The sequence below is a fragment of the Schistocerca americana genome, chromosome 2 (genome assembly GCF_021461395.2).
Source record: "Schistocerca americana isolate TAMUIC-IGC-003095 chromosome 2, iqSchAmer2.1, whole genome shotgun sequence".
In the NCBI taxonomy this organism is placed as follows: domain Eukaryota; kingdom Metazoa; phylum Arthropoda; class Insecta; order Orthoptera; family Acrididae; genus Schistocerca; species Schistocerca americana.
The window spans coordinates 1,036,947,441-1,036,963,026 of record NC_060120.1 but is presented as its reverse complement, the minus strand read 5'-3'; the positions used below and the strand labels follow the sequence as shown (position 1 = coordinate 1,036,963,026).

At 43.8% G+C, this 15,586-nt stretch overlaps 1 protein-coding gene across 3 annotated transcripts in view; it reads left to right on the top strand.

Annotated features, from left to right (window-relative positions):
* Nucleotides 1-15,586, top strand: part of LOC124596430 — a 608,628-nt gene that overhangs the window by 576,531 nt on the left and 16,511 nt on the right. For all 3 annotated transcript variants that reach the window (XM_047135562.1, XM_047135561.1, XM_047135563.1), the window contains exon 8: nt 2,667-2,763. In XM_047135562.1, the coding sequence (XP_046991518.1) occupies nt 2,667-2,763 (97 nt within the window). The remainder of the gene's footprint in view (nt 1-2,666; nt 2,764-15,586) is intronic.

Sequence of the window (15,586 nt, the reverse complement as noted above, 5' to 3'; positions counted from 1 at the left end):
CTCGTGGGTACAAGTGCAAATATTTTTACTGGCAACTGAGGACGGTGTACTGAACAGCCTTGCATCAGTATTCACTTCGTTTGCAGAGAACCTGTTAGCAGTAGTATGTCTTTAGGCTGGTTAATACCTCCAAGTACATAAGGAGAAGAAAGTCATTAACGCTTATTTTCTCCTTGATAGCAAGTTAGGTGTTGAAGTCTGGACACATGGAATCAAAATGGCTAGTTTATACTGGCAGACGCAGTCCACATAGTGGTACAGTTACGACCTTGCAGAAAACGTCAGGTAGTAAATTATGTGATGTGATTCTGGGTAGTCTGTTAGATGCGGACAGAAAAACAACTAACGCACTGAGAAGAGTACATATTCAAGTATCCCACTGATCACAATATCTAAAAACCTGTACATTTGATTTCGAAGCTTAATAAAATTTGAATGAAGAAATAAGATGTACAGCTTAAATATAAGCTAAACGAAAACTGATGAAGAACAACTAACCACTAGAAATCAATAAAAATATAGTACCTCGAAAGTAAAATTACTTGCAAATAAGAATAACGGATTTCAATTTCAATAGTTAAAATCGTCTGTTACGAACTGAACGTCCCAAATTCCATTTCCAATGACCACGCAAGATTCTCCTGAAGTGGGAAAGGTCGTCAACGTCATCACTCAGTCTTGCGTCACCAAATTAACAAAATAACCAGCAAAATTTACAAGCAAGCCACCTAAGTGTCAAGAAATGAGAGGCAGATACCTACAACATATTTCTACGCCGGCACAAAATCAATGGTGTCTCGTGGGCAAACGAAAAACAGAAAATACGGCCAAACCTTTCATTAATAATAGGCCTGATAGGTATTTTCAGATCTATATTTGACTTCCGTTAGACAACGATCAGTGTGGCTTTAATGAAGATAAAGGCACGAGAGGGACAGTTCTGACGTTACGCTCGCCTCAAGAAACTTAAAGATATTTTTAGCGGATTTTGTTCCCTGTAAAAGGCGTGCGACGATGTGCAGTGGTACAAGTAACTACAACCGATGATGGGTAATATGCATTATGAACAGAACCAAGAGAGAAAAATAAGAATAGAAAAGTTAAGAGCGTTTGCTGACGATGATGTTCTGTGAGGAAAGTGCCATGATTGGACAATAGTAAAAAAGTTCCATTCGGTGTAATTTTGTGGACAACTCTCTTTGAAAGTGGATAACTGTCAGATAGCGCCTATGACAGAGACAAAGGAACAGGAAGTATCCGATTACAGGATTGCTGCCCGACCTATTGAGCCCGTTACGGCACTTAAGCATTTAGAAGTAAACCTAAGAAAAATCAGTGTAAGGGATGGCTAATGAAAGACTTGTTGGAAAGGTTTAGAGGAAATGAAATGTGTCTGTAAAGGAAACCCTGAAGAAGATGTTGGCGAAATAAATTCTGACTATTGTTCTCGGAGAATTTAAATGGGAAAATCATGTTCTTGCGAAACTGTTGGGTTCAGAGAAGCTGTATTGGAACAAAACTGTGCGACAGTTATGCTTCCAGCATTTTCTATCCCACGTTGCGAACATGGGGGGCCGGCCGCGGTGGTCTCGCGGTTCTAGGCGCTCAGTCCGGAACCGCGCGACTGCTACGGTCGCGGGTTCGAATCCTGCCTCGGGCATGGATGTGTGTGATGTCCTTAGGTTAGTTAGGTTTAAATAGTTCTAAGTTCTAGGGGACTGATGACCTCAGAAGTTAAGTCCCATAGTGCTCAGAGCCGTTTGAGCCATTTTGAACATGAGGGTAAGAAATCAGACATTAGGGCACGTACAGATGCATATAGAAAGTAATTTTTCGTTTATGCCCTTGTCGTGTGTGTTGCTTACCTCACGCAGAACAGTTCGAAGTCCTAGATTAGCGTATGTAATGTTAGGCAGAGCCAGTGCAGTAAAACATTTACCATCTAAAATGGAAGACTAAGCACGTAGTAGGCATCGGAAGTAATTTGCGTGAAACATTAAACGAACTTGATCATTTAACGCATGACTATATTCCTGACGCTGCTTTTTTATAGCAATCAGATTTCGTTAATTTTATAGGAATGATGAAGTATTTCAGATTCGACATGAATCAGAAGATAAATTAGCTGCGATGATACTCAAGTGATCATTCGCGTAAAAGCCTAGAAGCCTATTAACAAAACTAAAAGTTATTGGTATATTAAAACCTTTTATTCGATAGCGCTTTTACCTTCATTATTTAATGTGTATATTTTATTATTTACTGCTTAAGAATGAATATATTGTTGCACATTTCATAGGTAGATGGAAAGGGAGCAGCTGAGCTGTTGTACTTAATTTATGATTTTCTTAATTCTTTTGGCTAAGCAGCCGAGTTCTGGAACTTCTACACAACACAATTGCCTGGGCAACAAAATCGAATACAAAGCAATCTCTACCTTTTTGCTGTGCATTTGACACACCTGGGTATCTAACAGAACGAAATGAAAAGGAGAATTATACTCTTCTACTACGCATGTATTGACTAATAAAATCGATGTTATTTATTTATTCTGTACACGTTTTATTATTTTTGTGTCATAAAGGGAGTTTACCTTGTATGACACTTAGATCTCAGCCGCTAAAACATCAGAAAACTCGACATAACTATGGTATTTGTTCTTACAGCCGGACTACGATGACGTCGATGAAGACAACAGACTGAAACCATTCCCGTCGTCCAGAAGCAGTGGTCGCGACAAGGCGAAGGACAGCAAGAAATATGGTGAGTACCACACTTTACAGTAGCTTTCCACAGTCCACAGCGCGTAGTTACATTCCAACTACAGGAGCGATGAAAGATAAGGTATCGTGCAAACTGGAGAATCATGGAGCAGGGAGGCAGCGTTGAAGACTCCTTAACGTATGTGTGCCAGTTCCGTCCAGAAGTTAGCTGGAAGCATCATTTGTTAGCAGTACGTCGTGTACAGCACTTTTATAGTCAGCTTTGCTCTTATGCAGCTTCACTGTGTCTCTATTTGGAAGACAAAGCTGGCACTGTTCTGATACACCTCATTCGGCACTGTCAGGACAGTTTCGTTACCAGTAGGTCCCTTGGCATCAGCACATACATTGGTATCAAAGATTAAAGCAACAAAACACTTTTTTCCTGGGCCTATATCTAATTCGTGTTGTAATGATACAAACTCTGCATGGAATGTAGCATTCCGCTCAACGAACAACCATGGAGAGGATGACATCGGGGCACCTATCAAACGGGGTAGTACTTGCCTGGTGTACACAGCCATAGACGTTGCTGTGTGGCACAGTGAAAACACCTACCAGACCCTCTCTGGTGGAGGGATGTAGGAAGAATGGAAGCAAGACAGTCACAAATTGATGTGACCCGATGGCTTAACGTGAACCATTCTGTTGTTTTTCGGATATAGCAACAGTCATAGTGACCGGAACTGTATCCATAAGACCAGAGCAAGGTCGACTGCATTTGACATCAGCAAGAGAGGACCGTTATTTGGCCGTTGGAGGACGCCGGTACTGCCTTAGTACGGCACGGCATCTGGCATCTGACTCCGTAGCATGTACTGGACGTGTTGTTTCGAGGCAAACGGCGCTCAGAAGGCTTCAGCAGAGTGGCCTTTATTGCCGGAGACCTGATGTATGTGTACCTCTGACGCGTCTTCACAGAAGGGAACGTCTAGAGTGGAACGGTCAACATGCCATCTGGACGGTCGAACAGTGGGCCTTACAGATAAGTCCCAGTTTGGTATGGACAGTGATTCTCGACGGATTTGCATCTGGCAGGAACGTGGAACACGATTTCGGGACCCAAACATTGTGGATAGGGACCGATATCAAGGAGGGTCCCTAATGGTGTGAGCACGGGTTATGTTGACCACTCGAACACCTCTTCGTATTCTCGTACGGTAGAATCGGCAAAGTTTAACTGCTGTCAGGTATCGTGACGAGGTCTTGGGACCTCATATGGGGTGAAACTTCCTGGCAGATTAAAACTGTGTGCCGGACCGAGACTCGAACTCGGGAGCTTTGCCTTTCGCGGGCAAGTGCTCTACCACCTGAGCTACCCAAACACGACTCACGACCCGTCTTCACAGCTTTAATTCCGCCTGTACCTCGTCTCGTGCCTTCCGAGTCTCGGTCCGGCACACAGTTCTAATCTGCCAGGAAGTTTCATATCAGCGCACACTCCGCTGCAGAGTGAAAATCTCATTCTGGCTCATATGGCGTGGTTGCGATCTGCTGTTGGCCCAGACTCCGTACTGATGGACGATAATGCTCGACCTCAAAGAGTATGGGTGGCTGATATTTTCTTGGACACGGAAGAATTTCCACGCATGGCGTAGCCTGCTTGTTCTCCCGATTTGAATCCCACAGAGCAGGTCTGGGATGCACTAGGGAGAGGGGTTGCATCTCGCCAGTATCCACCAGCCAATCTGAAAGACATGTCAGGAGCTCTGCGTTATTGCCTCAACATGAATCTGATGACATGATTTACAGCATGCCCCACCGTTGTCATTCCTGTACTGCTGCCACAGGTGGTCACCCCCCGCATCGAGCACAGTAATCAGTTGCCGGAAAGTTGGAAAAAACGAAGTTATTTAAATTTTGTATTCTTTACGTTGTTTCTACTTTACTGTCATTTGCATAAACGTTTTTGTGGCAGTGTAAACGCAACTTTGCAAGATTTCTGTTTAATGCTTTAATTTTGGACAGTAGAGTATTTCCAAAATGACGCCACTGAACTGCATGAAATTGAGTGCTACTACGGCTCGATTCCAAATCGTTATTTGGGAAGACCATGGGATGACATTTCCGTACGTTGGCCTGTGTCTCGTGCGTGAACGAAGAAAGAGAGTGTGTACACGAAGCGTGCAGATGTCCTCGCTAGCTGATCCCACCTGGCGGCTGTTTTCGCAAGCATCCTCCCCAGCAGTGAGGCGGCAGATAGCGGCCGGCGGCAGCTGTTAGCCGGCTGATAGCATCCGCTGCGGCGCTGATGAGTATCAGCGGCAGAAGTGGCCCAAGGATGCTGCCCCGCGGCGTTGAGGACGTGACAGCGCGCCACTCTGCCGACGCCCTCCTCAGAATAACGATCCACGCCCACCGGTCGCCCTCGCCGTGGTTGTGTAAATGCCTACTCCGAGCGAATAACGTACGAGGTACGAGCTTCACCAGCATACCGCTCCAACAACTACAAAAGGGTGCAGTTTTCGTACGTATTTACGGCGACATAACGGATGTGTTGTAATGGTTTCACTTACCTATTCTGCAACACCTTTCCCCGTCTTACTTCGCACGAGAAACAATTTTCCACACTTAACCAGGTCATAAGTTCGTAAACAGCAGTGCAAAAGTATTTTCCTTTCCCAAATTACATCATCAGCACTCCAAACACTATATAGGTGAACGAGAAGTAACTGGTATTTAGAGGTAATCTGATTGTACATTCTCTGACTTCAAACGCGCCATCGAACAACTAATAGCTGACCGTGTTGTCTCCAAATGAATATTATCTATTTGCTCCAGAGTCAACTCCGAGTACTCTTGCTGCCCTGACTGCAACATGAGTCGTCCTCAGTCAATTTACAACAACAGTTAAAGGTTCTAGAACAAAAAGATCGTCAAGCGGTTCCGTTTCGACGTGTGATTTTTATTTAGAGCCTTTTCGTTTAATGTTTAAGAGAGTATATTGTCTGAATATTTAATAATAAAAAAATATGGAACGTTTTTTACTGTCATTAGTAGTATTACCAACAAACTTTGGCAGCACACAGTTATAGTGTTTTCTTTGTTACATTGTTTATTTTGTAAGGCTGTTAATGTTACATAACTGCCAAAGCTGTCATCTTGTGACGACCTAAGTGTCTTTCTATACCGATGTTCTACATTACTGGTATTGTTAAAAACATCATTGTGTTTACATAAGAAATCATCACTTATGCAGTGTGTCGAGAGTGCATTTTCGGAAGTCTATTGCGCGGAAAATATATTGTATCAGTGAGTGAGATATCATTTTCCTCACATTTAACTTGCCAGGCACGTAGTATTAATTTTTCAACTCCAAAAATATATTAATTTTAGGTGTTACTCTAAGGCACATCTCCACAGCTGCCTTCAGCTTTATTATGTGATTGAAAAGCGCTGTTATTAACTATTTTTAATAAAAATGACTGCCTGGTTTGGGATATCTACAGGATTCGAGAACGTAAACAGCAGTTTAATTCGGTTTCAGTGTTAGAATAGTTTTCATTGTAGGAGAGGTCAAACTTGATTTTGGTCATTCCATCGAGTAAGCTATCTTTCTATTGTTCATTATTGTTTCATTATACGCGAGGTCAAACTTGATTTCGGCCATTCCATCGAATAAGCTATCTTATATTCTATTGTTTCCAACAACAAATTTTCACGTTGTAGTAAAAAGTTATGTCGTTCTCCTACAAAAATAGTCGAAATTCTGCGATTGTCATTTTGTTCACATAAGCTCTTCAGATGTCCTTTGTGTGTGGCTTTCCGAAATGTTTTCTACCGTTTCTGCCATTCTGGTTCAAATGGCGCTAAGCTCTATGGGACTTAACATCTGAAGTCATCAGTCCTACTTAAACCTAACTGACGTAAGGACATAACACACATCCATGCCGGAGGCAGGATTCGAACCTGCGACTCAGTCCGGAACCGCGCGACTGCTACGGTCGCAGGTTCGAATCCTGCTTCGGGCATGGATGTGTGTGATGTCCTTAGGTTAGTTAGGTTTAAGTAGTTCTAAGTTCTAGGGGACTGATGACCACAGATGTTAAGTCCCATAGTGCTCAGAACCATTTCGAACCTGCGACCGTAGCAGCAGCGCGGTTCCGGGCTGAAGCGCCTAGAACCGCTCGGTCACAGCGGCCGGCTGCCATTCTGCATCTGGCACCGTCAGGTGTTTACTTAATTGCTGACGTTGTATTGACTTCGAAAGCTTAATAATTTTCTGGTGAAGATGAATATTTTCTAGCTTAGCTGAAATTGCGCATGTCCGTTAGTAAGTCGCGTCTTACCAGCAGAGACGACAGCAACTAACACCAGAAGAATATGTCGAACAGTTGTCTCCGTGAAATGCTGTGGAACGTGCTAAAGGATGAGCGTATCTGCGACAGTTTTGAGGTTTGCAGAGCGTACTGCATGTAGCTGGCTACTGTTGCAAGAAGATTCATTCCATTCTGCTTGAGCATACTTCCTGTGTGATATGCACATGCAAGACGAGACCGGTTTATTGGTTGGTTGATTTGGGGTAGCGGACCAAACAGCGACGTCATCGGTCCCATCGAATTAGGGAAGGATGGGGAAGAAAATCTGCCATGTCTTTTCAAAGGAACCATCCCGGCATTTGCCTGAAGCAATTTAGGAAAATCACGGAAAATCTAAATCAGGATAACCGGTCGCGGGTTTGAACCGTCGTCCTCCCGAATGCGAGTTCAGTGTGTTAACCATTGGGCCACCTCGCTCGGTGGAGCAGTTTATACTATACAGGACAAGAGAAGACAAAGTTTGAAAGTCAAATGATGGCTAATAGAGACAGCGTATTAGCTCAGTTCAAGGAGGCTGTGTCAAGGAAATAAGTGTGTCTCTGTTGACATGACATACAGGCTTTATCATGGCTGTGTCTGTGTCGAAGGACCACGTCTAGCTGCCGTCGCAAGTGATCCACGGGAATCACGAAAAACTGGAGACAGCACAGGTCGTGGAGATTCGAATTCCAGACCTTCTGTATCTGAGTCCAGCGTTTTCAAGATTTTTTCACCTTGACCGTAGTATTACGTAAGTGGACGAAGCATATATCCCTATGGCAGTAATTTTCTTGTGGTCTACTACATGCAGAATCCGGCGTCGTTATTTTTAAACGTCCCCTAGCGTGACAAATGGAGGGAAAAGGCCCGTGTTCTCGTGCACAGCTTGTCTGGCGCAGTCAGTGTTTATGGTAGCGCAGTGGGACGAGTTGAGCCAGCCGACAGCGAGGTGGCGTCTGTGGAAGCAGACAGGCGCTTGCCTCCTACCAGCCACACAGCAGCGCTAGCCTGTGGTCCGGCTACAAGCGGGTATTATTTATTCCTAATCAGGGGAAAGCGACACGGCGACCGCAGGTTGTAGAAATGCCACGGCGGCCGCGGAGAACATTCCGTAAAAACAGCGCAGGGCCCGCAGCGTTACTGTGTCACAGCAGACCACAGGCGCAGACCGCGGCGGCTGGTCCACCGCCGGTCCAGACTGCTTGCTGTCGCTCTCCAGAAAGCCGCAGGGAGGAATGGGGAGGCGTGGCTTTCACATGTTACTAGCAGCCAGGCAGTCAGATATTTACACCTGTAGCTACAGCAAAGCATAGGGCAGGGGGCTCCCATGTACAGGGTGATTCAAAAAGAATACCACAACTTTAAAAATGTGTATTTAATGAAAGAAACATAATATAACCTTCTGTTATACATCATTACAAAGAGTATTTAAAAAGGTTTTTTTTTCACTCAAAAACAAGTTCAGAGATGTTCAATATGGCCCCCTCCAGACACTCGAGCAATATCAACCCGATACTCCAACTCGTTCCACACTCTCTGGAGATGTTAGAGAATTGGCTGTTCCCTCAGCTCGAACAAGAAGCACAACAATTCATATTTCAGCAGGATGGAGCGCCACCACATTGGCACTTATCTGTCCGTAACTACCTGAACGTCAACTACCCGAGGCGATGGATCGGCCGCCAGGCAGCCCGTGACAGAGCACTTCATCACTGGCCTCCAAGAAGCCCTGATCTTACCCCTGCGATTTTTTCTTATGGGGGTATGTTAAGGATATGGTGTTTCGGCCACCTCTCCCAGCCACCATTGATTTGAAACGAGAAATGACAGCAGCTATCCAAACTGTTACGCCTGATATGCTACAGAGAGTGTGGAACGAGTTGGAGTATCGGGTTGATATTGCTCGAGTGTCTGGAGGGGGCCATATTGAACATCTCTGAACCTGTTTTTGAGTGAAAAAAAAACCTTTTTAAATACTATTTGTAATGATGTATAACAGAAGGTTATATTATGTTTCTTTCATTAAATACACATTTTTAAAGTTGTGGTATTCTTTTTGAATCACCCTGTATATAGGACGAGTCATGGATTTCACTCTCCACCTCTGCAACAGATCTACATCCGCATACATACTCCGCAAGCCACCATACGGTGCGTGGTTGAGGGTACCCTGTACCACTACTAGTCGTCACCTTTCCTGTTCCACTCGCAGAGCCGGCCGAGGTGGCCGATCGGTTCTAGGCGCTACTGTCTGGAACCGCGCGATCGCTACGGTCGCAGGTTCGAATCCTGCCTCGGGCATGGATGTGTGTGATGTCCTTAGGTTAGTTAGGTTTAAGTGGTTCTAAGTTCTAGGGGCTGATGACCTCAGAAGTTAAGTCCCATAGTGCTCAGAGCCATTTGAACCATTTGACTGACTTACAGAACAAAATATCCTAAAATTGTTTCGTTTATACTAAGGTGATTTCTGATGCCTTCTTTTGTAGTTTTGCAACAATGAGTACGACAAGATGCCTCTCCGTTTCGTACTTTTCAAGTTAGTCATTACCGATCGAAATTAATAACCTGGTTTATAAATGTTTTTCTGGTTCGTAACTGCAATAAACTATATATAAAACTACAAGGTGCTGTTCAGAAATTGTTCTGAAGTGCATTTACGTAATGTCGTCATTGCTGGGGAACCACTGATGCCTATAAAGATACTGTCGCGTACACGATTTCACTAACACACGTGAAAACAAAATATACTGCTAGAGTGTTTGGGATCCCCACCAGATCGCACTGAAGAGACAGTGTATTTATTGAAAGCTCATTGAAACCTCCGCACAAAACGTTGCACATGCAACCATACTGCGTAAAACACAACCTTAATATTGAAAGAGAATGTTGTGTTAACAAAAAACGGCATTACACCACATGATATTAATACACCGCCCTCCAGTAGCTATATCCTGTCTCTAATATGATCTATGAAAGTTTGAAATATGACACGGGAAAAATGGAGTAGTGAAGAAATCCCTTGCACTTCATCACGTCTGGCCTGATAAAATCCGTTAGGGTTTCCACCAAAGAATTTCTTTACCCACAAACATTTTGCCTGATTGTCCAAGATCTTCTCCATTATTGTGCAACGATGCTTGCCCGAGTCTTTGAGGAACCAGTCACAATGAAAACCCTTTGTGCTACACGGTAATGATTCTCTCGCCAGGCGATAAAAGTGGACACTGACACTATACGAAAACATAAATAGTGCCCAAACATATTCGACGTGAACATCTTTCAGACTACATTCCAATTATTGTGATAAGCTATCTGGCGCCCTCTCAGCTTTTATGAGATTGGGCTAAATGGAAAAAAGTTCTGCCACGAACAACAACCTTCCCTGTCCATTTCTGTACGGAACTAAAGAAAACAGCAGCGTTCGTCACTTCAGTATCTATGGGGTAAATCATTGATCGTTTCTTACGCTGCCTTCATGGTCTTTGTGACACTGTGCGAGGAAATAGCGCTAAATGGAAAGGTTCGGACTACTTGCTGAGGTGTAATGCGCCATTTACTATTTAACAGTCCTTTTTGCACTTTATAAGTACAAAGATAATTATACTGAGGAACTATCATCCCTGAAGAGTCAGAATATATCAAAAGACAGCCTTTTCCTGTTGACACAGTAGGCATGTTGAACAATAAATCAAACAAAGCTGCTCAGGGAAATACTGGATAACAATGAATATTCGTGAGACATTATATACACAGGAAATATTACTGTGATATACATGCAAATATTGGACTCAGTAAAATAGAGGAATAATAAAAAAAAACAGTGAAAGAGCTAACAATGAGTAACTGTTTTTGATACTGCAAAATGGACTGAATTCAACAAAGTAGTAATTATATTAATGTGATTTTTATATAAAAGTAAAAGTGATAATACAGTAACAGAAACAGAAGCTGTGAAATAAAACCTCAAACTTTTAGCTGCAGGAGCAGAAGTTCGCTCAAATGGAAACACAGAGAACCATAATGAGAAGATAAAGGGGTAATACGAACAGAAGAAGGTAAGATTAGTAAGGAAAAGGAAGAGAACAGGCAAAAGCAATAATGCCAGGTAAATATTCCATAGTTTCGTTGATTGACGAAAATACGGCTCGTACCGGAACGCAAGGGGATGCAAGCCGATGATAGTAAAAATAAAATCTAAACAATAGTATTTTCCAAGAGACTGTTTAAATGAGTACCTTATTAAGCACTACAAGAAAGCTGCAAACGTATAACCATTTTCAAGTGCTGCTCAGAATAAATCATGCAGACACCTCAGACTCCCATTGAATATAGTCTCTCTTCTGTAGTGCGTGTATTACTGGGCAGCTTGTTCCAGAGGTGGCGTAAAGGAAAGGGGGGATGGCGGGGGGGGGGGGGGATGATTGCTTTGGAAAATCAGTTTCACTGTTACTTTTAAGTACAGCCAGGGAACTGGACGGATCACCAGTATGCCAAGATGCTGAGCACGTCCATAAAATCATTGACATTGATAAATTGCGAAATATAAAGCGGATTAAGCCTTTAAAACCGTTTCTCTTTATTTTCGTCCTTGCATAATCAACAAAACAAAAATTCGCATTTTCGGCCCCCGTCCGACATGCAAATGAGCGTCGGCTTCTGTATCCATTATCGGAAAACGGCTCATTGTGGATGCAGAGAGTGTTCCGGGGTCCGGACCGGGGGATCAGCGCCTGCTGTTTGAACTTTCCCCGGCGCGCTTCGCGTGTTCCAGGCACGAGGCGGGCCGCGAACTCACGACCCCTGCCTCGCAGCGCCGCAGTCTGCAGTGAACCGTGGACGAGAGTGCCCCGGCGCTTGCGACAGAGTCGCAGCTTGTCGGAATATATTGCATCAAGGAGGTCGTTCGTGAGCGAGCTGTCGCGCACGCAGTCTGAAGCAAGCGTACTGTACTTCAGTGTTGTGCTCAGACTCACTATCCCACTCACATGCTGTCAAAACTTAATAATCACTTTCAAAGTGATACTGCATGTCAAAAGTCATGCTGGAGCCCACTTATTCATCGTAAGTGGACGAACGGATGTGATTGACCAGTTTATAACAAATTCCCTTTACGAATTCGAAGGAAACGCGGCGATTACACAACGATTCAAATATGAACCAGTGATCAGAAATCAGGGACGAATGATTTTTCTTGCTACTGGAGTGAAGATGTGAAACGATGTGTTTCAGTACCTCGGGTGTTCTGGGAGTAAAAGTGATACTAATTTTAGAAATTCTTCCAGTCCATATGTGGCATACAGCAAAATATTTCTAAAATCTTAATTTGGTATTTCTAGAAACGTTTTTACTGAGTTTAAGGCGATGTTAGCCTGATATATTCGACGGTGCCCATTGGCTAAACTGACTGAAAGATTCTTCTAAGAAACACCAAATTAAGATAACCTGAAGATGCCTAAATAAGGCGAAACGCGTTGTTGAAAAATAAAAAACTAAAATTGCAACCAAGACTGTTCTTAACCAATAATACTAATTTTAGTAACGTCTGGACTAGATTGTAACCAACTATTGAATGTCGTACGAAAGACAAGTGCTAAGGTAAACAACACCAGATATTCACATGTCTTGCAACATCACACTACCGATGTGTGTTGCTGCATTGATGCATGGCATCGAGAACTTCGTTTATATCGTGGGTTACTATATTAATTACAGGGTTGCAAATATAGCAACTTAAGGTGAGGAAGAAAAGATTTTTCATGTTCGTTCGTGTAGTACGGAAACGGTTTGTCTATGTATATGGATTCTTGTTCAGACTCTCACGCAATCGGAGATACTTACTGAAACTGCGAGCTTCTAATGCGATTCTAGAAACAATACAGTTTTTTTCTGCACAAACTTGGTCTCTCTCTCTCTCTCTCTCTCTCTCTCTCTCTCTCTCTCTCTCTCTCTCTCTGCCCACCCCCTCCATCACCTCCATCTCCCCCGCCCCCACACACAATCTAACTGTTCCTAAGGAATATACTGCAGCAATAGATTAACTAGGTATATTTCATAGCTCCGTGAGACCATTTGGAGCAGTTCAGGAATCAAGAACTTCCTTAATATGTTGATGGAGGTAGATCGCCACAAACTTTTTGTTTAACTGGACACCTCATATTGCAGCTGATTCTAAAAAGTGGTTGTGATACGTATGTTGTCTACGTGTTTCTGCGAATGCGTAGGGGGTGGAATACTAGAAGAATATAAAATCCGAAGCACGGGGCTGTACGCCCGAAAACACCAAGCAGCACGTGACGAGTATGCATAGAGTAACGTACGGATCATCTTCGTCGAGCGATGCAAAGGATCGGTTTCCAGACATGCTCCGACAGACCCTTTTGCTCGATCAGAAAGAGTCGTAGTGGAGATTTCTGATATGCAACCTAGTAATCTTCGCACTCAGTTTGTTAGAAATTGTTCTTTTGTCCCCTTTCCGACCAAATCCTAGCGATTACAATTCGGGGCTGCAGAAACCGTGATCATACTAGTAGAGCTAGATTTTTAGTTGTCTGAAAAAGCAGATTCTGTAAAACAACAAATGTTAAACGATCAGACTTGTGTAGTTGAAACGAATGCAGCCAGACCGGCGAATAGCAGCCAATACCCACCCGTATCGCTGCAAGACATCTCAACCGAGAGAACACGCGTGGGCGTTCTGTAAAGGCAGAGAAGCCTGTCTCTCGCAACACCTGGGGCGACGCCCATTATCACCGCTGTGGCCTGATTTACGGTACACTTTGGTGCCGCATGGCTGCCCGAGCTGCCCCCTGCACGCGCGCACACACACACACACACACACACACACACACACACACACACGCACAACTGCACTTTGTAGCTTCTCGCTCAGTGGCCACTGTTCTGTAGTGTCGCCACGGCCGATACGTTTAGTATGTACGGCGTGGCTGCCCGTCCTGCTTGAGTGGACAGTCGTGGGCAGTATGTCTAACTGTCCGCTCGGTAACATAAAGTACGCAGGAGGAGGCAGAGGTACGACGGGGTGTCGAACCCAAGACCTGAACAGTATGGGGGAGATGTCACGAAGAAGAGCGCTAGGGAACGCCTTCACCAAGACGCATTGTGCTCTCTCCTCCAATCACCTCTGCCGGATAATGTTGAAGCGTTGGAATTTGTCGATCGCCAGATTGTACTTTGTATTACACCAGAACCCTCAGTACAACCAACCCCCCCCCCCCCCCTCCACACAAATACACACACACACACAGCCGGCCGCGGTGGTCTAGCGGTTCTAGGCGCTCAGTCCGGAACCGCGCTACTGCTACGGTCGCAGGTTCGAATCCTGCCTCGGGCATGGATGTGTGTGATGTCCTTAGGTTGGTTAGGTTTAAGCAGTTCTAAGTTCTAGGGGACTGATGACCACAGATGTTTTAAGTTCCATAGTGCTCAGAACCATTTGAACCACACACATACACATACACATGTAGACGGATCGTCCGTGACCACTAGAACGGTGACATAATGAGAATATGTCTAACAGGTCCTAGCGAAGATAAAGTTTGACGTTATCCTAAATAGTGGTACAAAATTAATTTATTGCATATAAAAGCACTGACATGACACAGTCGTTCAACTTACTGTTGCAGTATTTCAGATTCCTACGAAATCGATATGAACGAGTAGAATAGACCGTTTCAGACAATTGTAGTCAGGTTTCACTTCAGTGAATTTTATGCTACGTTCCGCTCATCCGTCTCTACAGTATCAATTAGCATAACTTTTTGTGCCGCTGTTCAAAACAGACTTAGGAACTGTCACGTTCCCTCTACCATAGCTTTTTTCTGATGGACCATAAGCATAAAAGAAAATTGGACATTCATGCCAATAAAAGAACGTTGAAATTATTTTGGTACGAACTACTGTTTTCCATTAAACAGTAACATTGACTTGCTGCGCATGAGTCCAGAAGTACACACTTTCCAGAACAAGTAACATAAAATAAAGCGAACAGATTCGCTAGATAAATAAGCTCTAAAGCAAAGTGATGCTCTGAAGTTGAGAAACGCACAGTACAAAATGACAGAATTTGGATGTCTAGTATGGAAGACTATACACCCATCACTGACGTCTATAAATCTACTGTATTTTCCGTTATTTCCGTTCAAATGGCTCCAAGCGCTATGGGAATTAACATCTGAGGTCATCAGTCCCCTAGACTTAGAACTACTTAAACCTGACTAACCTAAGGACATGACATACAGCCATGCCCGAGGCAGGATTCGAACCTGCGACCGTAGCAGCAGCACGGTTCCGGACTGAAGCGCCTAGAACCGCTCGGCCACAACGGCCGGCGTTATTTCCGTCTTCTTCCGTACGAGACAGCTCTGATTCTTGTTTTCCTCAACAAGGTTCAGTGTTATTGTACGACCTTCAGTCGGATATTATTGTACATCAGACTAATGTGTATTAAGACTGTCGCCAATAAATTAATTTTGTTAGCTCGTTACCTATTTCTTATAATTTGCTCTA